The 23859-nt window shown below is 51.4% G+C and overlaps 1 protein-coding gene across 2 annotated transcripts; it reads right to left on the bottom strand.

The window, feature by feature from the left end:
* Nucleotides 1–29: 29 nt before the first annotated feature.
* LOC123127805 (pyridoxine/pyridoxamine 5'-phosphate oxidase 1, chloroplastic) lies at nt 30–23526 on the bottom strand. Of its 2 annotated transcripts, XM_044547649.1 has the most exons (13): nt 23078–23524; nt 22923–22961; nt 22333–22500; nt 22138–22243; nt 21312–21475; nt 20964–21206; nt 20792–20880; nt 20653–20703; nt 20468–20558; nt 13942–14046; nt 13797–13867; nt 562–657; nt 30–444 (listed from the first exon to the last, which is right to left on the bottom strand). In XM_044547649.1, the coding sequence occupies exons 1-13, from the start codon at nt 23429–23431 to the stop codon at nt 378–380; spliced, it is 1644 nt and encodes a 547-aa protein (XP_044403584.1). In that variant the 5' UTR covers nt 23432–23524; the 3' UTR covers nt 30–377. The 2 variants fall into 2 exon arrangements, with proteins under 2 accessions (XP_044403584.1, XP_044403583.1); XM_044547648.1 differs by having other exon boundaries at nt 30–657; nt 23078–23526.
* Between the last annotated feature and the right edge of the window lie 333 nt (nt 23527–23859).

Here is a 23859-nt window from a genome sequence, read left to right as displayed (position 1 = left end):
CATCCTAAGAAATAGTAGCACATGAGAAGTATCCAATGTGAAGAGAGCCCTCGGTTACAGGCTGGAAACCATGGAACATAAGGGTTGCTACATCCTGGGCCGATGGCCCATGTGAGTTCGGAGTACCGCCAGCCGTCAAACAAACGAGCAACATAACAGCAATCTTCACAGCCTGCCTCGCGAGTTTGGTCTGCTGCATTAGATTGGCTTATACACCTTGCTTTTCTGCATTCACATATATATCACGAAAATACATCTAGCACACATCTCCAATCAAGAAATTGCAGTCCATTAGGTACCAGGAGCAAGTGTGCGCAGGTGCCAAAACGACACCCCCTTTTATTACCAAGAGGCGAGAGCTTTAAGGAGGTTACTGATCAAGGGGACAACCTTTGGATGTGCCATTCTGTACTCCCACCTAATTCTCGCTGTGAATACTGTAGCCTGTTTATATAAAAAAGTACTGTGTTCAAAACTACATTGACATGTTCACAGATATTCAAACAAGGGTTTTTGACAAAATCAAAATTGATAATCAAATGACAAATGTACAGAACATACCGGTCATGCAGACGAGACTGCTGGCCTTGCCAGAACTCAAAAAGATTTGGTGTCAACCTGTAGCCACCCCAGTAATCGGGTTTTGGGATGAAGCTACTGCAGAACAAGAAAACGGCAATGGGATTAAAAGAAGAAGCCAAAATTCAGGATTAACATGCAGCAGTTAACTAAAGATTGTTACACTTTAGCAGCTTAGACCGACACACTAAGGGCATCTTCAACGCTCGACCCTAGCTGTGACGCCCGGATAATTAAGCTACAGTGATTCCCCGCTAATGATGCCACGTCACCACGGTTACTGTGATAAACTCTCGATAGTTCAGAACCGAAACAAATTCAAAATTTAAATAAAAGAAAACAATAAAAGTTTTTAAAAATTAAAATAAAAATGTTCGGTGGTTGCCAAATATTACAAAGATAATTATGGTGTAAGGTTCACAATTTTATAAAATGCCTAAGTGTTTATAAATAAATAAAAACAGAAATCAATACAAAAAAAAGGAGAAGAGAAACCCCCCGGGCTTCGGCCCAGCTGACCACAGGCCCCACTGGGCCACCCACCAGGCCCCGGCCCCCCCCACTCTCTCCTTATCCCCCCCCCCCCACCGGTGAGACCCCGAAACCCTAACCACCCCGTCACCCACTCGCCCCCCCCACTCGCTCCCCCTCCCGATCCAGATCGGATCGGGACTGAACCACCCCGACCCCCCTGCCATCGCCGCCACACGCCTCGCCGGCGTCGCCTGTCCCCGCCGCCACCAGACGCCACCGCGTCGGCCCCCCCTGCGCCCCTCGCCGCCGCCCGGATCGAACCCCATCGTCGCCCCGAGCACCGTCGTCGGCCGGCTCCCGCGCACCCGTCGCCGCTCGGACTGCGCCTGACGCCGCCCGGAGCTCGTCCTCGCCGGCGCCCCTCCCCACCGGCCTGCCTCCTCTACGACGTCGTCACCGTCCTCCTCCTCGCCCCCCCGTTGCCCCGAACCCCACGAACCCCCCTGTGAGCCCCCGTTCTTCTCCTCCGCCTCGCCCCGCACGCGTTCAGCAGCGCCGTCCCGACGCCCGCGGCGTCGCGCCCGCACGCGCGGCACCCGCGCCGTGGCCGGCTCCCTGCTCATGACCGCGCCCGTGGACGCACCCCCGGCCTCCTCTTCTCTCCCCGTCTCCGTCGTCCGTTCCGTCGCGTCGACGGGATTGCCGAACGGCACCACGGCCACCGCATCGCCTTCCCCCTCCTCCCGCTCGCTCGCACGCCCATGGTCGCGCGCCCGCGCCGACCGCAGCTGCGGCTGCCCTTCCCCGCCCCCCTGTGTGCCCGCGCGCCTCGCCGCGGCCTCGTCCCCTGGCTGCGCTCAGCGCTCCCTGCCGGCGCCCGTCCGCGCAGCCCCACTCCGGCGTCGCCTCCGGCTGCCGCGCGCACCACCGCGGCCTCGCCCCGCTCCGGCCATGGCCACGCCGTGGCCACCGGCCTCCCCTGTTCCCGTACCCTCCCGGGTCTGCCTGCACCTGGGCGTGCGCCCGTTCGGGTCGTGCGTTGCGCCCGCAACCACTAGCGACCAGACCCGCTAGGCCCTCTGGGGCCAATGACATGGGGGCCCCAGCCCCAGAACGATAAAAAAAAAGAATTAAAAAAATTAAAAATATATATATATAATAAATAAATTAATAATAAAATTAATTAATTAATTAATTAATTAATTAATTAATTAATTAACTAATTAATTAACTTATCTAATCTTGTTTAGTTTAACTAATTAAGATTAATTAACCTAATAAATAGTTACCCTAATTGTTAATTAGCTAAACAATCCCTAACAGGTGGGACCCACCTGTCAGGTTGACCAAGTCAACTGCTGACGTCATGCTGACATCATGATGACGTCAGCAGACACTATTCTGGATAATGTTGATTAAATTAATTAAATAAATCCTAAAAATGATTTAAATCTTTTAAAATTAATATAAGGTAAACCGTAGCTCGGATCGAAAAACTTTGTACATGAAAGTTGCTCAGAACGACGAGATGATTTCGGATACGCAACCCGTTTGTCCGCCACACCCTCCTAACCTATCGAACTCGCAACTTTCCCCCTCCGGCTCCTCTGCCCGAAAACACGGAACCCCGGGAATACTTTCCCGGATGTTTTTCCCCCTTCACCGGTATCACCTACTACCGCCTTAGGGCACACCGAACACCGCGTATTGCCTTGATATATTTTGTGGTGCTTTGTTTGCTCCGTATTCATTATTTCTTCCCCCTCTTCTCTCCGGTAGACTACGAGACCGACGCTGCTGCTGACCAGTTCGACTACGGAGTTGACGACCCCTCTCTCTTGCCAGAGCAACCAGGCAAGCCCCCCCCCCCTTGATCACCAGATATCGCCTACTCTTCTCTACACTGCTTGCATTAGGGTAGTGTAGCATGTTACTGCTTTCCGTTAATCCTATTCTGATGCATAGCCTGGCATTGTCGCTACATCTGTTGATACATTACCTGCAATCCTATATGCTTAGTATAGGATACTAGTTTATCATCATTGGCCCTACATTTTTGTCAGTCTGCCTTGCTATACTATCGGGCCGTGATCACTTGGGAGGTGATCACGGGTATATACTATACATACATACATACTATACAGATGGTGACTAAAGTCGGGTCAGCTCATTGAGTACCCGCAAGTGATTCTGACGAGGGGGCTGAAAGGACAGGTGGCTCCATCCCGGTAGAGGTGGGCCTGGGTTCCCGACGGCCCTCGACTGTTACTTTGTGGCGGAGCGACAGGGCAGGTTGAGACCACCTAGAAGACAGGTGGGCCTGGCCCTGTTCGGCGTTCGCGGATACTTAACACGCTTAACGAGATCTTGGTATTTGATCTGAGTCGGCTACGAGCCTATACGCACTAACCATCTACGCGGGAGTAGTTATGGATATCCCGGCGTCGTGGTATCAGCCGAAGCACTTCAGACGTCAGCGACGGAGCGGCGCGCGCCGAATTGGACTGGAACGCCACTAGGCTAGGTCTGCTTTCGACCGCCCTCGCAACGTGCAGGTGTGCTATGGGCGATGGGCCCAGACCCCTGTGCGCTTAGGTTTAGACCGGCGTGCTGGCCTCTCTGTTTTGCCTAGGTGGGGCTGCGACGTGTTGATCTTCCGAGGCCGGGCATGACCCAGGAAAGTGTGTCCGGCCAAATGGGATCGAGCGTGTTGGGCTATGTGGTGCACCCCTGCAGAGAAGTTAATCTATTCGAATAGCCGTGATCTTCGGTAACAGGACGACTTGGAGTTGTACCTTGACCTTATGACAACTAGAACCGGATACTTAATAAAACACACCCTTCCAAGTTCCACAGACAACCCGGTGATCGCTTTTCCGCAGGGCGACGAGGAGAGGATTGCCGGGTAGGATTATGCTATGCGATGCTACTGGAGTTGCTACCTGGATATGCTACTTGGAGATGTTACTTGGAGGACTTCATTCTATTCTCTTCTACATGCTGCAAGACGGAGGCTGCCAGAAGCGTAGTCTTCGACAGGATTAGCTATCCCCCTCTTATTCTGGCATTCTGCAGTTCAGTCCACTGATATGGCCTCCTTACACATATACCCATGCATATGTAGTGTAGTTCCTTGCTTGCGAGTACTTTGGATGAGTACTCACGGTTGCTTTCTCCCCCCTTTTCCCCCTTTCCTTTCTTTCTGGTTGTCGCAACCAGATGTTGGAGTCCAGGAGCCAGACGTCACCGTCGACGACGACCCCCTACTACACCGGAGGTGCCTACTACTACGTGCAGCCCGCTGACGACGACCAGGAGTAGTTAGGAGGATCCCAGGCAGGAGGCCTGCGCCTCTTTCGATCTGTATCCCAGTTTGTGCTAGCCTTCTTAAGGCAAACTTGTTTAACTTATGTCTGTACTCAAATATTGTTGCTTCCGCTGACTCGTCTATGATCGAGCACTTGTATTCGAGCCCTTGAGGCCCCTGGCTTGTATTATGATGCTTGTATGACTTATTTTATTTGTAGAGTTGTGTTGTGATATCTTCCCGTGAGTCCCTGATCTTGATCGTACACATTTGCGTGCATGATTCGTGTACGATTGAATCGGGGGCGTAACAAGTTGGTATCAGAGCCGACTGCCTGTAGGAATCCCCCTTCCACACTCCTTGGCCGAAGTCGAGTCTAGACATTGCAAAACTTTTACTAACATGGTTGTGTGTCTTACGGGCACACGTCGCCATTTGGGTGGTAGTAGGATCTTTTACTCCTCGACCTTTACTCTGGGACTCTGATCTCTCTCCTATTCGGGTTTGATGAATTTACTAAAATCTAACTTTAGGATCTCGTTACTACTTCCTCCCGGAGAACCCCTCACTACAGGTGATTGCTCCGTGAACCAGAAGGGTTTGAAGATACCCTCCGATATTCTCTCGAGATCTTATGCCTGTCGCTTTTGCAATTCTCTACCACCGAAACATCCCTATGGATAAATACTTACACATGTCGTTCTTACTTTTATTCCCAGTTGATCTTGTTATCACAAGATACCCCGAAATTCTCTCTAATGTTCCGAGAATCCTTTTGTGCCTACTGCCTTGCAGTTCCTTGTCGCCTGAATACCCCTACGGATAAATTTCTCGCACTTACCGAGTATCCACTCATCCCCAGTTGGTGCATGTATGTCACGAATCCTCGAAGTACCATTCGATCTTCCGAAAATCCTGAGCATCCTATTGCTCTTGAAATTCTTGATTACTTGCTTATGGTTAATCCCATAAGTCTAGTAATCTTGTTGACATCCATTGTCATTATCATCTGAGTCCGTTGATTCGATTTGTTGCGAATGCTCGCAATCCTCAAACAGATCCTAGAATTCCTCCTTCCGGCTTAGACATCATTTTTGAACGTGAGCTGGTTCTCGACCAATCAATTGCCGTCGATTGTGCCCCTAAGTCTATTGAACTTATCCATCCTTGGTCCGAGCGTCTGCTTCTGATCCCTTGATTTGGAAATCATAATTCCTTTGCATTTGACAATTGAGTTAGTCAGTTGTTTCTATAATCTGATCTCCTTGCAATCTTCTTCCTCTAGTTGAGTACCGATGCTCACGTCAGATTCCTTGTGGACCACCAGATCTTTTGTTGGATTTTATCTGACAACGCCCTTCATATTCAATAACCTTGAGAGCCTTTCCTCTGATACATAATGCCTTTGGTAAATTGTATCCTCTGCTTTCTTAACCATGCTCTGTCTTCGAGCTTGAGTTAATTACTTCTAAAGATTCTGGTATATGATTCTAAGATGCCCCGATGGGTTGAACCTATGCCTTCCTTAATAGGTGTGAACTCGAAAGTTTTCACGAGTCGTACTCTTCTGGTATTTTGCCAGATAAAATTTCAACACTACAACTTCCTTGAATGTGAGAAGTGAATGAAAGGTTATGCATGAACGAAGTAGGAGTCGACCTTGAACTTTGTGTTCATGCCCATAGACACGATGTAGATCCTATCATAGAAGTTTCTTGCAATATTAACTATTCCCTTGATATGACATCATCTGGTATCTATGTATTGATCATTTGCAATCATGATCCCGACCACATTTTCTCCTTGGTTCCATTTCTCAGACAAGTTAAAGCAATTGTCTTTTGTTGATTGATACATCTCTGCAACCTCTACTTTTGATCTTCCTTGAGTATTAACCTCTGATATCTCGAGTACCGTGTTACTTCCTGCGAGTCTTCATCTAGTATTGTTTCTCACCGATCTCGGATCCCCCCAGGTTCTGAGTTATTAGTCACTCAAGAACACCGATAAGTGAATCGATTCCGCACTCTGATTCAATAACTCTAAGTAATTCTTGTTGCTTACGAGTTTAATAATCCTTCAAGTCATTCCTAGCCTGATCGGCCATATCATTATCGTGCAAAAATATAACTGTGCTACCTGGTCCTTCTTCCCGGAGCAAAATTTTCGATGATGAGCCAAGCTTACGTCGATCTTCCTCGTCATAACACTTTGCCTTGAACTACGAGCTTGTTTCGAGTTTGTGTCTTACCCATGGTTCCAATAACCTTTCGCTTCATCACCCCTTTCAACTTGATGTCATCGCCGATCGATTACATCTTCATGAGATCTCTTGACAAATGTGTCGTGATCATCATGAGCATTATGAGCTCTTCCAGGATATCGATTGAATTCATGATGAGAAATACCATCCTTGCCCTCGGTGATCTGTATTATCATCGACCACTTTATTGACTTCCCTCCAACACAAACTTGTCGTGTTTTGTGTTATACCTTGAGTTCCTTGCTATCCAGCATCTGTTCTTCTTTACCTTGGAGTATTACCCTTTACATGTCAAGAGTGTGGCAAGAAATTCACCACCCTTAAGAATTCTTGACACAAGTGATACTTATTAACATCACCATTCTTTCCTTGGTCCTCGTGTTGTTTCTAACCGGAAAACCGACAAATGGTCTGTGAGGTGTAAATTCTAAACTTCTAGCAACCCTATTGCTTTGAAGTTTATTACTTATTGAATCATCATTCGAACATTGATCGTGCTACCTAGTCCAGATTCCTGGGTACACCCTTCTATCATTGTTCAATTGTGTATGTTTCCCTCGAGCATACATCATTATATCATTTGATCCGCCAAATGATTATCTCCTTGTTCACATAATTGTGGAAATCCATCTTTTTGGAATTCTCGATGAATGGTCGCTGAGTCCATCATCCACATCCTCATCTTCTCCTTGGTTAATGATGAACTATTGTTTCGAGACTTGCTTCTGTAGTTCATTTCCCGAGAATCTTACAATGTCATCTCGCCAATTGTGTTACACCTTTTCTTCTCAGACATCCTGAGTCTGACATATCCTAACACCAATCAGATCTGAATCTCGGTCAGATATGATGGTTGGGATATATTTTCAAGAGTTATAACAATGGTCTTTATGTGACCGGTAAGGTGATGACATGCCTAGCGCACCGGGCCGGAGGACCCATTGTTATAGTTTTCCTTTTTAGCAAGGTTAATCATTCTTCCATGAGGAAATTGTAAGACTTATTCTATAAGTTGTTTCCGATGGATCCTTTGTATCCAAAGTCCGACCTTTGCTTGAAGACCATGTCAATGCTATCTCGAAGCATGTCTGTGATACTCCGATTTTCAACAAGAACATTTAAAGCAAATGCTAAATTTTCCTTATCAATTATCCAAACACCTTTGTATGGATAGTGTCATGAAATTTCTCTCCCCCTTACCTAAAGGGTTTTCTACATGATATCCTGCCACGGATACCATGCTCTGCTTATCCTTGGGAAGGATATATCCCTGAATTATGTGACTAAGACACATTTTTCCTTTCCATCGCCTGATTAATCTGATAATCATATGTCCTTTCCATTGTTTGGTTTAACCTTTCTTGAGGTCTATATGATCTAAGCAGTAATATTCTTCTGCTTATGTAAACACCTTGGTGTACGACCGTGTCAGTAAGACCCTGTTACTATTGTTGATGACATTTCGGTAGCCACCGATGGACGAGAACCTTACCTATTGGCCCGCCTCGTTCAACGAGCAGGAAAATGGTTCTCTTCGTCCCTCGCCCTTGGTACCGATGTTGTTGCCGACATAACCGACAGACTATCCTCTGGCATGCCTTGCTTACATGATCGTGCAAGATGTCACTGTCCTTCCTACTTTTAATCCACATGGTGGGCCCATAACCCACAGTTCCACAGGATCGAAACCTGACTCTCCTGTACCCCCCTGTACCCAAGGTTGTTCCTCGCGCGTGGCCTCGTATGTAATTCATGAGCCACCTTCAATCTGGTATCAGACAAATACTTATTCTCGTGGCTTCGAACCCCTTTCACGCCACATATCAGACATCGAACGATTGCCTGCCCGCTCGAAACTTCCCAGGATACCTCCTTACTCTGCTCTTGATATTTTCTTAAGTTTCAATTCGAGAGTTACTTCCGCCACCCTCCCCGATGTTATCGACCAGATAGTCAAACCTGCAGAGGTCCATTCTCTCGGGATACCCACCCTTTATCCTTTCGTAAGTACGATGGAACCCCGAAGAAAGGACGACAAACTTCATCATGATGACCTGAAGGAGAGGACTGAAGACATCAATGTAATGGGTCGACCTCTTCGAGAAGAGCTACTATGATCGAGAAGAATCGTTAGAATTTCGCAACCAGACCCCTTCCCCCTTATAACCGATCCTAAATCTCGGGACGAGATTTCTTGTAGTGGAGGAGAATTGTGACGCCCGGATAATTAAGCTACAGTGATTCCCCGCTAATGATGCCACGTCACCACGGTTACTGTGATAAACTCTCGATAGTTCAGAACCGAAACAAATTCAAAATTTAAATAAAAGAAAACAATAAAAGTTTTTAAAAATTAAAATAAAAATGTTCGGTGGTTGCCAAATATTACAAAGATAATTATGGTGTAAGGTTCACAATTTTATAAAATGCCTAAGTGTTTATAAATAAATAAAAACAGAAAACAATAAAAAAAAGGAGAAGAGAAACCCCCCGGGCTTCGGCCCAGCTGACCACAGGCCCCACTGGGCCACCCACCAGGCCCCGGCCCCCCCACTCTCTCCTTATCCCCCCCCCACCGGTGAGACCCCGAAACCCTAACCACCCCGTCACCCACTCGACCCCCCCCCCACTCGCTCCCCCTCCCGATCCAGATCGGATCGGGACCGAACCACCCCGACCCCCCTGCCATCGCCGCCACACGCCTCGCCGGCGTCGCCTGTCCCCGCCGCTACCAGACGCCACCGCGTCGGCCCCCCCCTGCGCCCCTCGCCGCCGCCCGGATCGAACCCCATCGTCGCCCCGAGCACCGTCGTCGGCCGGCTCCCCGCGCACCCGTCGCCGCTCGGACTGCGCCTGACGCCGCCCGGAGCTCGTCCTCGCCGGCGCCCCTCCCCACCGGCCTGCCTCCTCTACGACGTCGTCACCGTCCTCCTCCTCGCCCCCCGTTGCCCCGAACCCCACGAACCCTCCTGTGAGCCCCCGTTCTTCTCCTCCGCCTCGCCCCGCACGCGTTCAGCAGCGCCGTCCCGACGCCAGCGGCGTCGCGCCCGCACGCGCGGCACCCGCGCCGTGGCCGGCTCCCTGCTCATGACCGCGCCCGTGGACGCACCCCCGGCCTCCTCTTCTCTCCCCGTCTCCGTCGTCCGTTCCGTCGCGTCGACGGGATTGCCGAACGGCACCATGGCCACCGCATCGCCTTCCCCCTCCTCCCGCTCGCTCGCACGCCCATGGTCGCGCGCCCGCGCCGACCGCAGCTGCGGCTGCCCTTCCCCGCCCCCCTGTGTGCCCGCGCGCCTCGCCGCGGCCTCGTCCCCTGGCTGCGCTCAGCGCTCCCTGCCGGCGCCCGTCCGCGCAGCCCCACTCCGGCGTCGCCTCCGGCTGCCGCGCGCACCACCGCGGCCTCGCCCCGCTCCGGCCATGGCCACGCCGTGGCCACCGGCCTCCCCTGTTCCCGTACCCTCCCGGGTCTGCCTGCACCTGGGCGTGCGCCCGTTCGGGTCGTGCGTTGCGCCCGCAACCACTAGCGACCAGACCCGCTAGGCCCTCTGGGGCCAATGACATGGGGGGCCCCAGCCCCAGAACGATAAAAAAAAGAATTAAAAGAATTAAAAAAATATATATAATAAATAAATTAATAATAAAATTAATTAATTAATTAATTCTTGTTTAGTTTAACTAATTAAGATTAATTAACCTAATAAATAGTTACCCTAATTGTTAATTAGCTAAACAATCCCTAACAGGTGGGACCCACCTGTCAGGTTGACCAAGTCAACTGCTGACGTCATGCTGACATCATGATGACGTCAGCAGACACTATTCTGGATAATGTTGATTAAATTAATTAAATAAATCCTAAAAATGATTTAAATCTTTTAAAATTAATATAAGGTAAACCGTAGCTCGGATCGAAAAACTTTGTACATGAAAGTTGCTCAGAACGACGAGACGATTTCGGATACGCAACCCGTTTGTCCGCCACACCCTCCTAACCTATCGAACTCGCAACTTTCCCCCTCCGGCTCCTCTGCCCGAAAACACGGAACCCCGGGAATACTTTCCCGGATGTTTTTCCCCCTTCACCGGTATCACCTACTACCGCCTTAGGGCACACCGAACACCGCGTATTGCCTTGATATATTTTGTGGTGCTTTGTTTGCTCCGTATTCATTATTTCTTCCCCCTCTTCTCTCCGGTAGACTACGAGACCGACGCTGCTGCTGACCAGTTCGACTACGGAGTTGACGACCCCTCTCTCTTGCCAGAGCAACCAGGCAAGCCCCCCCCCCCTTGATCACCAGATATCGCCTACTCTTCTCTACACTGCTTGCATTAGGGTAGTGTAGCATGTTACTGCTTTCCGTTAATCCTATTCTGATGCATAGCCTGGCATTGTCGCTACATCTGTTGATACATTACCTGCAATCCTATATGCTTAGTATAGGATACTAGTTTATCATCATTGGCCCTACATTCTTGTCAGTCTGCCTTGCTATACTATCGGGCCGTGATCACTTGGGAGGTGATCACGGGTATATACTATACATACATACATACTATACAGATGGTGACTGAAGTCGGGTCAGCTCATTGAGTACCCGCAAGTGATTCTGACGAGGGGGCTGAAAGGACAGGTGGCTCCATCCCGGTAGAGGTGGGCCTGGGTTCCCGACGGCCCTCGACTGTTACTTTGTGGCGGAGCGACAGGGCAGGTTGAGACCACCTAGGAGACAGGTGGGCCTGGCCCTGTTCGGCGTTCGCGGATACTTAACACGCTTAACGAGATCTTGGTATTTGATCTGAGTCGGCTACGAGCCTATACGCACTAACCATCTACGCGGGAGTAGTTATGGGTATCCCGGCGTCGTGGTATCAGCCGAAGCACTTCAGACGTCAGCGACGGAGCGGCGCGCGCCGAATTGGACTGGAACGCCACTAGGCTAGGTCTGCTTTCGGCCGCCCTCGCAACGTGCAGGTGTGCTATGGGCGATGGGCCCAGACCCCTGTGCGCTTAGGTTTAGACCGGCGTGCTGGCCTCTCTGTTTTGCCTAGGTGGGGCTGCGACGTGTTGATCTTCCGAGGCCGGGCATGACCCAGGAAAGTGTGTCCGGCCAAATGGGATCGAGCGTGTTGGGCTATGTGGTGCACCCCTGCAGAGAAGTTAATCTATTCGAATAGCCGTGATCTTCGGTAACAGGACGACTTGGAGTTGTACCTTGACCTTATGACAACTAGAACCGGATACTTAATAAAACACACCTTCCAAGTTCCACAGACAACCCGGTGATCGCTTTTCCGCAGGGCGACGAGGAGAGGATTGCCGGGTAGGATTATGCTATGCGATGCTACTGGAGTTGCTACCTGGATATGCTACTTGGAGATGTTACTTGGAGGACTTCATTCTATTCTCTTCTACATGCTGCAAGACGGAGGCTGCCAGAAGCGTAGTCTTCGACAGGATTAGCTATCCCCCTCTTATTCTGGCATTCTGCAGTTCAGTCCACTGATATGGCCTCCTTACACATATACCCATGCATATGTAGTGTAGTTCCTTGCTTGCGAGTACTTTAGATGAGTACTCACGGTTGCTTTCTCCCCCCTTTTCCCCCTTTCCTTTCTTTCTGGTTGTCGCAACCAGATGTTGGAGTCCAGGAGCCAGACGTCACCATCGACGACAACCCCCTACTACACCGGAGGTGCCTACTACTACGTGCAGCCCGCTGACGACGACCAGGAGTAGTTAGGAGGATCCCAGGCAGGAGGCCTGCGCCTCTTTCGATCTGTATCCCAGTTTGTGCTAGCCTTCTTAAGGCAAACTTGTTTAACTTATGTCTGTACTCAGATATTGTTGCTTCCGCTGACTCGTCTATGATCGAGCACTTGTATTCGAGCCCTTGAGGCCCCTGGCTTGTATTATGATGCTTATATGACTTATTTTATTTGTAGAGTTGTGTTGTGATATCTTCCCGTGAGTCCCTGATCTTGATCGTACACATTTGCGTGCATGATTCGTGTACGATTGAATCGGGGGCGTAACACTAGCGCAAGGTGCTAGGATTTCTTTCCCAGCCGATCAGCAGTTGAGCCCCAAATCCCGACGTCATGTCTGGCATCGGTGCCAAAAGATGCATCAGGCGCTTGGCTATTTGCCCCGTACAAATAGACTACCGAAAGTTGTTACCAGTCTGTGATTACCGCCTGCGATTGGCATCTTGCGTTGAAAGGGAGGATGCTTAGATGATTTTTTATTTTAAGATATTTATTTCCTCTATCTCTAAGCGTCTACAAAGGCGTCCCGCATTGTAGATGCCCTAACTGCAGTTAACAAGCATATCTAATCACAGATAGGGCATAAGTGATTCATGCCAATGCCCCACTAATACCGACATAGTAGCTATGGAGCCTTTGAGCTGTAGTCTCCATCTCCCTCTCTCCAGAGGTAGAACAGGAGTAAAAGAATCCATTTCTGTTGCTCCAGATATAGGGGTGTACTTGACAACATAATGTGCTGAAGCTCCAACAGAGACCGTTGCAGTGCATGCTTTTCATGATGTTGTATTCACAAATAATGCAATATGAAGATGCAGATATATTAGTGGGAGCAACATATTAAGGTTGTTGAGTACACCCCAAATAAATTTTAGCACTTTGACAACTGTTCACGAAACTGGGTTTATGGCAGTGTTGCCCTGTCCTTGGATCTAGGAGTATTAAACTGGTGTCGCAGTTACCATTGATGTGGTAAAGTAGATAAAATGCTTGGGAACAAAGCAGCTAGGGTGAATTGTTCGTGTCAATAAAAAAAGAAATGGCATGGATGACAAAAAGACCGGCTTTTCATCAAAGTAGCACGTTCTTTGATCGAATCAGCTGCAGCTCTCACAGATGCTATTTCTGTACAGCATATTATTTGAATAGGAAACTATAGATAGAGTTAGGGAAATCCTTTCTTGAGGGTCAAGTATTTTTTCCATCTATATATGGGGGCACACGCTTGTATTAGTCAATCTAAGTTAACCAACAAGAATAATTTATCGATCTCTCCTCCCTTGTTCGTCATCAATAATCTATGTTTTACTCCCCAATCCCGTAGCTATCTTTAAAACACCCAAGGATGCTTACAGAAACATGCAACCGACACCAAACATGGGTGCAGCTGTCATACTGACTCACCCGTCAGAATATTTTTGCTCCAATTCCTTGTACGCTTGTTGGAGAACTTCTCTTCCAGAAATGACAGTGCTCTAGAAATAGCATAGTTAATACTGAATTTTGCTTTGGAGCATGCTGCGACAAACATAAACTAGAACAACAATACCTGCTTGCTAACAATTGCACCAAGCTGACTTCCACGTGGGCGGCTGTGGAAATACTTCTCAGATTCTTCTTCTGAGACCTTCTGAACCGACCCTTCTACTCTAACCTATGAAACGATAAAGGTCAGCATCAGCCAACAAGAGCACTTTTAGTATACTGTTATGACCGGCCAGGTCTATGGTCGCAGGAGGCCCAACAGGCAGGCTTAGGCCCGCAAGTTATCTTAGTTTCATTTTCAGATTATGGTTATATATACGAGCTGTAAGACTATTTTGAGAATGAAGCAATAAGACTATTTCTATTGCCCGGCTCCCAGAGGAGCCGGAAACCCTAAACCCTAGCCGCCTCCTTCTCTCGCCGCCGCCGCACCGCGCCAGGACGGCGCCTCGCCGCCGGCCGCCGCGCTCAGGCCCTCGCCCTTCCCCCTCCTTTCCCTACTGTCTCCGGCCAAGACCGGGCAGAACCTTGGTATCAGGTACCCGGGTTTCGACCATGTCTTCCCCGCCAAATCCACCACCGCCGCCGCCGCTCCCCCACGCCTCCCCCACCGCCGCTGCCACCGATTCCTCCACCACCGCCGCCGCGTCGCCGGGTACTACGGCCTCCCTATCAGCGCCGCTCTCCTCCGCCCCCGACACCACGCCGGGCCAGGGCCAGCCGCACCTCCCCATCCAGCAACCATCGCCGCCGCCTTCCCCAGCGCCGCCGCAATTCACACCGGAGGCTATGGCCGGCGTGCTCAATGACCTAGTCGTGGCAGCCCAGGGCATTCGCCTCTACTTGGCCAGCCCGTATGGACCGTCTCCACCGCTGCATCAGGCCGCGGCCGCGGGACAGCAGGCGCTGCCGTGGTACTCAGTACCGGCGGCCCTCACCGGCGGCTACCCGGCGCTTCCCGCCCCGGCGGCTTCGACGCCGCCTTGGCCTCAGTGGCCGACGCCGTTCTCGGTGCCAACCGCGCCGCCCGCCACCGTCCAGGGACCGCAGTGGCCGACCTAGACCCCGCCGTCCGCGCCACCCTCCACCACGCCGTCCCTTCCGGCGGCCACGGTGCCAGTTCCACCACCGCCACCGCCCAACCCTGGCCCGGGCGGGTCCTCGCCGAGCGGCCTTCCGATCCAGGAGGTCCGCTTCCCGTCGTCACCATCGCCGCTTCCCGACTGGCTCCACGGGCCGCCGTCGGCTCCCACGGAGGCCCGGCCGCCGTCAGGGGTCCAGTGGCAGCCTGAGGCGTCGGGCGTCACAGGGCACTACGCCGGGCCTTCCACCCTGGACCGGGAGCCGCCATCAGCCTTCCGTACCGCCGAGGCAGTGGGCCCGGGCGCGCCACACCAGCAACCGCCCCGGTTCGCAAAAATCGACTTCGCCACGTACGACGGTTCGGACGACCCGCTTAACTGGCTCAACCAATGTGACCAGTTCTTCCGTGGACAGCGCACGCCCGCATCCGAGCGCACGTGGCTGGCTTCCTACCATCTCCGCGGGGCCGCCCAAACATGGTACTACGCCCTCGAGCAGGACGAGGGCGGCATGCCACCGTGGGATCGCTTCCGCGAGCTATGTCTTCTTCGGTTCAGACCACCGGTACGCGGGAGCCGCTTGGCCGAGTTGGGCCGCCTACCGTTCACCTCCACGGTGCAAGATTTCGCCGACCGCTTCCAGGCGCTAGCGTGCCACGCGTCGGGTGTGACGGCCTTACAGCGGGCGGAGCTCTTCATCGGCGGCCTTCCCAACCACATCCGCGTGGACGTCGAGATGAAGGGACCACAAGACCTTCAGACGGCCATGTACTATGCGCGGGCGTTCGAGCAGCGTGCCCAGGCTTTGACATCGACGCGGCCATCCGCGCCACGTGGGGGCCGTCCGCCTCCCCGGCCGCCTCCGGCAACGCCGGCATCTTCTACCACCGCCCCGGCCGCTACCCCGGCCCCGACGCGGCCGTTCCAGCGCCTCACTCAGGCGGAGCAGCTGGAACGCAGGCGCTTGGGCCTGTGCTTCAACTGCGATGCGCCCTATGCGCCGGGCCATGTTTGCCCGCGCCTCTTCTACCTGGAGATGACGGACGAGACCGAGGATGACACCCCGGAGGCTGACCTCGGCGCCCCGACTCTTGCGGAGCCCGCAGCGGCACCCGCACCGGCCCCGGCTACCGCCCTTGTGGTGTCCCTTCACGCGCTGGCCGGAATCCGTGATGAACGGACGATGCTTTTACCGGTCATGATCCATGGCGAGCGCCTGGTGGCCCTCCTGGACACAGGTTCCACGCATAATTTCCTGCCGGAGGCCACCATGCGGCGTCTTGCGCTCCAGCCGACCGGAGGGGAGCAGTTGCGGGTCACTGTCGCTAATGGCGACCGTCTACGCTGCCACAGGCTCGCCCGCGACGTGCCCATCACTATCGGCGACGAGCACTTCACCATCACCTGCGCCGGCATCGATTTGGGCTGCTTCGACTTCATCCTCGGCGTCGACTTCTTGCGCACGTTGGGTCCTATTCTTTGGGACTTCGACGCGCTGACGATGACCTTCTGGCGTTTGGGTCGTCGCATTCGGTGGGAGGGCATTAGGGGGGCCGCACCCGCACCCCCTCTTCAGCTGGCCGCGACAACCACGGAGGCCGAGCATCCGCTCTTGGACGGGCTCCTGCAGCAGCACCGGGATCTCTTTGAGGAGCCACAGGGTCTGCCACCGGCCCGGATCTACGACCACCGTATTCACCTCCTTCCGGGATCGGCCCCTGTGGCCGTACGGCCTTACTGGTATCCACAGCTGCAGAAGGACGAGTTGGAGCGGCAGTGTGCACTCATGCTTGCCGCCGGCATCATCCGCATCTCCACGTCCCCGTTTACAGCACCGGTCCTCCTCGTTCGTAAGTCGGATGGCACGTGGCGTTTCTGCATCGACTACCGCGCCCTTAATGCTCTCACATTGAAGGACAAGTTTCCTATTCCGGTTGTCGATGAGCTTCTCGACGAGCTACACGGGGCGCGCTTCTTCACCAAGCTGGACCTCCGGTCGGGGTATCATCAGGTGCACATGCATCCAGACGACATCGCCAAGACGGCGTTTCGGACTCATCACGGCCACTTCGAGTTCTTGGTGATGCCCTTTGGCCTCTCCAACGCCCCGGCGACATTTCAGGCCTTGATGAACGACGTCCTCCGGCCCTACTTACGTCGGTTTGTGCTCGTTTTCTTTGATGACATCCTTATCTACAGCGCCTCTTGGGCAGAGCACCTCCAGCATGTGGCCATCGTCTTCAACGAGCTTTGGGCGCATCATCTTCATCTTAAGCGCTCGAAGTGCTCGTTCGGGACACCTTCGGCCGCTTACCTCAGCCACGTCATCTCGGCCGAGGGAGTGGCCATGGACGCCGACAAGGTGGCGGCCGTCGCCGCCTGGCCGATCCCGCAGTCTCCGCGGGCTCTTCGCGGGTTCCTTGGCCTCGCGGGGTACTACCGAAAGTTCATCCAGGAATTTGGCCTCATCGCGGCCCCGCTCACGCGTCTCCTCCGTCGCGACGCCTTCTCTTGGGATGCGGAGGCCACTTCAGCATTCGAGGCCCTCAAGGGGGCCCTCACGACGGGACCCGTACTGCAGATGCCGGATTTCGACCTCCCCTTCACCGTCGACTGCGACGCTTCCGGTCATGGCCACTCCCTCGGCCAACTTGAGATGGCGTGCGGCAAAGGGGCGGCTGAAGAAAGCGAGGGGTCCCTCGCCCTACCCTCGCTTTCTTCAGCCGCACGCCATCTCAAGTTGGCGGCGTATGAGCGTGAGCTCATTGGGTTGGTGCAGGCAGTACGCCATTGGCGGCCCTATCTTTGGGGTCGCTCTTTCCGGATCCGCACGGACCATTACAGCCTCAAGTTCATGCTGGATCAGAGGCTCTCGACGGTGCCCCAGCACCAATGGATCAGTAAACTCTTTGGTTTGACTTCACCGTCGAGTATCGGCCGGGTCGCCTTAACACCGTCGCCGACGCCCTGTCTCGGCGTAACGCCGATGTGGACGACGGTGCGGCGGAGGGGGCGGCCTTCTGCATCATCACCGGGCCCTCCTTCGCCCTCTACGCCGACATCCGTCGGGCGACCGCTACCGCGGCTGACTCCCTCCTCCTGCAGCAGCAGCTGGCGGCAGGAGAGCTGGAGGAGCCGTGGCGCCTCGCCGATGGCCTGCTTCTCCATGGGCGTCGGGTCTTCGTTCCGGCGCACGACGATCTTCGCCAGCAGGTGCTGCGCCTCGCTCACTCGGCGGGCCATGAGGGAGTGCAGAAGACGCTCCATCGTCTCCACGCCGACTTCTACATTCCCGGTGATCGTGCCCTGGTCCGTGACTGGGTACGGTCGTGCGTGACGTGCCAGCGCAACAAGACGGAGACTCTACGGCCGGCTGGCATGCTTCAGCCCTTGGAGGTTCCATCTCAGGTTTGGGCGGACATCTCCATGGACTTCATCGAGGGCCTCCCCAAGGTGGGCGGCAAGTCCGTCATTCTCACGGTGGTCGACCGCTTCTCCAAGTATGCTCATTTCATCGCGCTTGGCCATCCATATTCAGCGGCATCTGTCGCACGGGCCTTCTTCGATGGCATTGTCCGTCTCCACGGGTTCCCTTCTTCGATCGTCAGTGATCGGGACCCCGTGTTCACGGGACACGTGTGGCGTGACCTTTTCCGGCTGGCGGGCGTGAAGCTACGCCTGAGTACCGCCTTTCACCCTCAGACGGACGGCCAGTCTGAGATCGTTAACAAGGTGATTGCCATGTATTTGCGTTGTGTTACAGGTGATCGCCCTCGCGCATGGGTGGACTGGCTTTCGTGGGCGGAGTACTGCTACAACACCTCTTATCACTCCGCCCTCCGTGCTACGCCCTTTGAGGTGGTGTATGGCCGGCCACCCCCGCCAATCCTTCCGGTTGATCCGGCGTCGGCACGGACCGAGGTAGCCGGGGCTCTTCTGAGGAGCCGTGATGAGATGCTCGCGGAGGTCCAGCAACGACTCCTGCAGGCCCAACAGTTGGCCAAACGTTACTATGATGGCCACCATCGCGAGGCGGAGTACGCGGTGGGTGATTGGGTCTGGCTGCGTCTACTTCACCGCTCTACGCAGTCCTTGGACCCACGCGCGAGGAAGAAGCTCGGTCCTCGCTATGCCGGTCCCTTTGCTATCCTGGAACGCATTGGGAAAGTGGCTTACTGTCTGCAGCTTCCGACAGGCGCGCGGATCCATGATGTCTTCCATGTCGGGCTGCTCAAGCCATTCCGCGGCGAGCCACCCGCGGCACCGCCGGCCCTTCCACCGATCACGGACGGGCGTCTCCTTCCTGAGCCAGAGAAGGCGTTGAAGGCTCAGCTGCGCCGAGGCTCCTGGTACGTGTTGATTCGGTGGACTGGACTACCAGAGGAGGACGCTACTTGGGAGCAGCGCGAGGAGTTCCGCCAGCACTACCCCGACTTTCAGCTCGAGGACGAGCTGTTTGCGCAGGCGGGGAGAGATGTTATGACCGGCCAGGTCTATGGCCACAGGAGGCCCAACAGGCAGGCTTAGGCCCGCAAGTTATCTTAGTTTTATTTTCAGATTATGGTTATATATACGAGCTGTAAGACTATTTCTATTGCCCGGCTCCCAGAGGAGCCGGAAACCCTAAACCCTAGCCGCCTCCTTCTCTCGCCGCCGCCGCACCGCGCCAGGACGGCGCCTCGCCGCCGGCCGCCGCGCTCAGGCCCTCGCCCTTCCCCCTCCTTTCCCTACTGTCTCCGGCCAAGACCGGGCAGAACCCTAGCCGCTAACATATACACTGTTTTCTCAGTCAGTTTGAAACAAATCGTTCCACTGGAGCGCTAAAAATAAGAAAGAACTGAGCGCCTGACTGAATTTACAAAAATATGCGGTAAATAGGAATTCAGCATGGTATTTGGTTTTAAAAACGAAAAAAATGTAAAGTACCAACACCAAACTGAAATTACCGAGCAAACCAACATATGCTTTATTTGCCTTGAAGACCCATTATATTTCAACACATACTGAACAAAAGTTGTTTCACATTAATTTATTAAACCACACTGAAAATCTATTTGGTAAATCTCTTGCCTGGTTTGAAAACTATGTTGCATAAAAATATACCAAACATGCCTCATGAGTTCATTCCTTACTCCGTGTTAAACGAATACACCAGATGCATCAACTTTCATTGTTCTCACTTATAACTGGTACCAAAAATCAGATGAAACATGAAATGAGACCTAGTCTAATAATTAAATACATGGTAGAATAATGAAGAATGTCGGATTTGAGAAAAGATCAGAAAAGAAGAACATACATAAAAAAAAGAGGATTACTTAACAGATCAGCTTACAAATAAATGCAAAACCAGATTATGCTGAAAGAGGTGAAACCATATTTCACATATCAGACAGCAAGCACAGTATACTTTTGTAAATGACTACCATTGTGTTGATTTCACCTTCTTGCTACTGCAGGCAACAAAAATTATCCTATAATAGTAGCGCATGCGGTTGGTAAAATCACCTGTCGGTTCATCTCATTCCAGTAGAAAAGAAGTGCCGCATTTGAATTTTCCGATAAATCATGTGCTTTTTGGCTACCGTAATTTGTGTACCTGCACAAGACCCAATGAAGGCATGAGGAACAAATTTTTAGGAGGTTCATTGGAATGGATGGATAATTGTTTAAAATGGTGATTTTTAACGTACCAAACGAATCCCTGCTTATCAACGCCTTTTAAAAGAACCATTCTTGAAGAACTGTCCATAAATTAACGACAAAGAAAATTACCGTTATTAGTAACCAGTTTTGCAAGCTGAAAGGAACATTAAGGAAAGAGAACCATACGGCTTTCCCGCTTTATTGACAGTTGTTAAAGCCATGGCATTAGGTTCGCGCAGGCCAGCAGTAACTGCTTCATCAAACCAAGTACGAAACTACAGCAAAGAAACAGTCATCGGAATATGATATTATTGAAAAATTGGCTTAGGATTTCTGGAATTACTCAAGTTAATCGTACCTGGTCGAACGGATTAGGCATCACTTGAGTCTCAAGAAGTTCCGGGGAAATATAATTCTCCCTGAGAGATGAAATGTCAACTGACGGCACTTTTCCAATTCTCACACACATGGAGGTTCCAGGATATGGAGGAAGTTCAAGCCCATATTTGCTCGAAATGGGAGGCGGAACAAACCTACCCCCTAGGAAATGGTGGGGTCCAGTAAATTTTTTGGCACAGAGCTTTGGTGCGGTCAATGATACCTGGACATTCCGCAATAACTTGAGAACTAAAAATTGTCATGGTTAAATGGTTATCTATAATGTTGATGCATGAATTCGTCAAAAAATCTTTCAATAGATGCTAACCAGCATATCAGGCTTAATTCCTCCTCCACTGACATCTCCCTCCTCTACATGCCACCCAGAAGGGATATCAACAGAAACAATTGGCGGTCTTTTCGCTGAATCACCAATAACACTCAATGAAACAAGCATTTGGATAAGATCATCAAAGGGTGGCCGGGGTGCTCCTGAACAATAGTTTCCAAAAACAAAATCTTAAGTAAGAATGATGGAGAATATATCGTATAACTGAGGAAAACAATCACATAGCCTGTTAGTGCAATTCCATTCAGTTCACACTTCAAATGGTAGCAGTACTTTCTTAATTAACAGATTACAGATCATTCTTTCTTTTATAAGATTCTGCATTAAAATAAGCTACTTGCTCCCAGCACCCTTCTGTATACCTATATTCCAAAATACCACTTGATACCGGAACAGTAACACCATGTGTTTACTGAATAATCATGTGATGTATGAGTATGATCAAATTCAATTTACCCAAAAAGCTGCTAACACTTTCCTGAAAATCATTGTTGTTTATGCTTGGAGCTCAACCGTTGTTTTGATTAGATTATGCATAAAATAATTCTGACTTGTACAACCTATGTGTTATGCATACATTCAGCTCCTCAACTACTGCTGATACAGGGACAACAACAACATTATTTCAATGAGAACATATGAACTACTTTAAAAATCATATGGCATAGAATATTCACATGGAACAAAACAAGGGAAACATGTAAATGATAAAATATCTGACATGAGCTTTACATAAAATCAGTGGTCGCAGATCAGAACAACACAAAAGGTAAAACACTAAACAGGATATAAAAATCACACATACCATGAAATGAGAAACCAAACATCGCATCAATAACAATGTCATACTGCCCTGATAAATCCTGAGGTAGGTCTTCAACAGGCACAAACGGGATAGCCAGCGATTCAAGCTAGAACATAAAAGATAATTAAAAGAATAATAGTGGAAAAGGGTATCATATGGCACACCAAGAAAATCATGGAGTCCATCAAAGATTACCTGAGTAACAAGACCAGAATACAGAGGTTTTGCCGTACGTTTTGGATAACAAACAAAGGGCTTGTATCCAAAATGATAAAGATGCCGAGCAGCAACCAGACCATCACCACCATTATTTCCCGGACCACAGATGATAAGAACCCTTGTATGTTCACTCAACTTATAAACCTGTGTTGATCATGAAAATTTTCACTAAACAGAAAGAACAACTAACAAAGAAAGAAGGGGCCTGAAAAGAGAAACATGATCAAGGACATAGATGATAGCTCACGTAGAACATTAGTAATACCTTCTATGTCTGATCAGTTCCTATCTTTTCAACTAGTTAGTGGGAGTTCACAACTATCAAGAGACCATAGTACTGTATCGCCCAGTCATTTTCTTTGTAGTGGTCTGCTCTTGAGTGCTTTAATGGCGACATCTTTCTATCATTTCGCAACAACAGCAAGCTGCTGCTGCTGCATAGTCTAGACGGTCTAGTGCTAGACAATTAACCAGCTAACTGGTATGTAATTAGCACGGCAACCAGAACAACAAGCCAACATGGCAATACAGTTCAAGAGCAGCACAGAAAGTCAGGTGTCTTATACCTCCGCGACGGCCGTAGCGACGCTTAGCCCAGCGAGCTCCTGCACGGAAGCAAGCCCGGATCAAATCAAGCAGTCAGCGCCAGAGGGCCCCCACCCCACAACCGCGGGGCCACAGGTGAAAGGAGAGAGAGGGGCCGCTGTTCCCCGCCACTTACCATGAGCTGGTCGACGCTGAAACCGAGGGGGCCCATGAGTTGCTCGTCGATATCCGCGGCATCGCGCTGCGAGAGGTGCGTCACCTCCGCGGCGGCGGCGGCCGCCGTCGACGTCGCCAGCGACGCCATGGCCTGCCTGGGCGTGGGGGGCAGGGTCCGCGGCGACGCAGCGGCGGCGAGGAAGGCGAGACCGCGGCGGGGCAAGTAAGGGAGGCGGAAGTGGGGGCTAGGGTATGGGGACGGAGGAGGGCAGAGCGGAGTGACGGTGGCGGAGGTGGAGAGGAAGAAGGGCATAACACGGGTGGTGCTGGCGAGGCCGGATTTGTTGCGGAACTTGCACGCGGCGGTCAGCATCGAGCGCTGGCGGCGGCCGGGACTGGGCGCTCGCACCGCGGTGACTGGCTCAGCGCCTCAGCCGGCTGGTGTGTGTGTCAAGTGTCATGTACCGGGTGGCTGCTAGCCAGCTGGGTGATGTGGCGTGTCAAGGGTTACATAAAAATTTGACCTGAAAGGGTTGATGTATGAAAAATGTTTAGGCCTCTTTGATTCATAGAAATATTGTAAAAATGATAAATGATAGAAACTTTGTAGAAAAAATTTCTTTGAAGTCTTTTGGTTTGTAGTCTATTCATATATAGGATACGAATAAATTCTTCACATTTTAAAAGAAAAAAATATTAACCTAGACTCAATGAAAAAGTCATATCCTATGCATCAAATAACATCTCTTTCTATATAGGAATTGAGATACATGTCATCTTATTTTCTATGATTTTTCTATT

The sequence above is a fragment of the Triticum aestivum genome, chromosome 6A (genome assembly GCF_018294505.1).
Source record: "Triticum aestivum cultivar Chinese Spring chromosome 6A, IWGSC CS RefSeq v2.1, whole genome shotgun sequence".
Classification (NCBI taxonomy): domain Eukaryota; kingdom Viridiplantae; phylum Streptophyta; class Magnoliopsida; order Poales; family Poaceae; genus Triticum; species Triticum aestivum.
The sequence above is the reverse complement of the archived record's forward strand: the minus strand, read 5'-3'. Positions and strand labels throughout refer to the sequence as shown.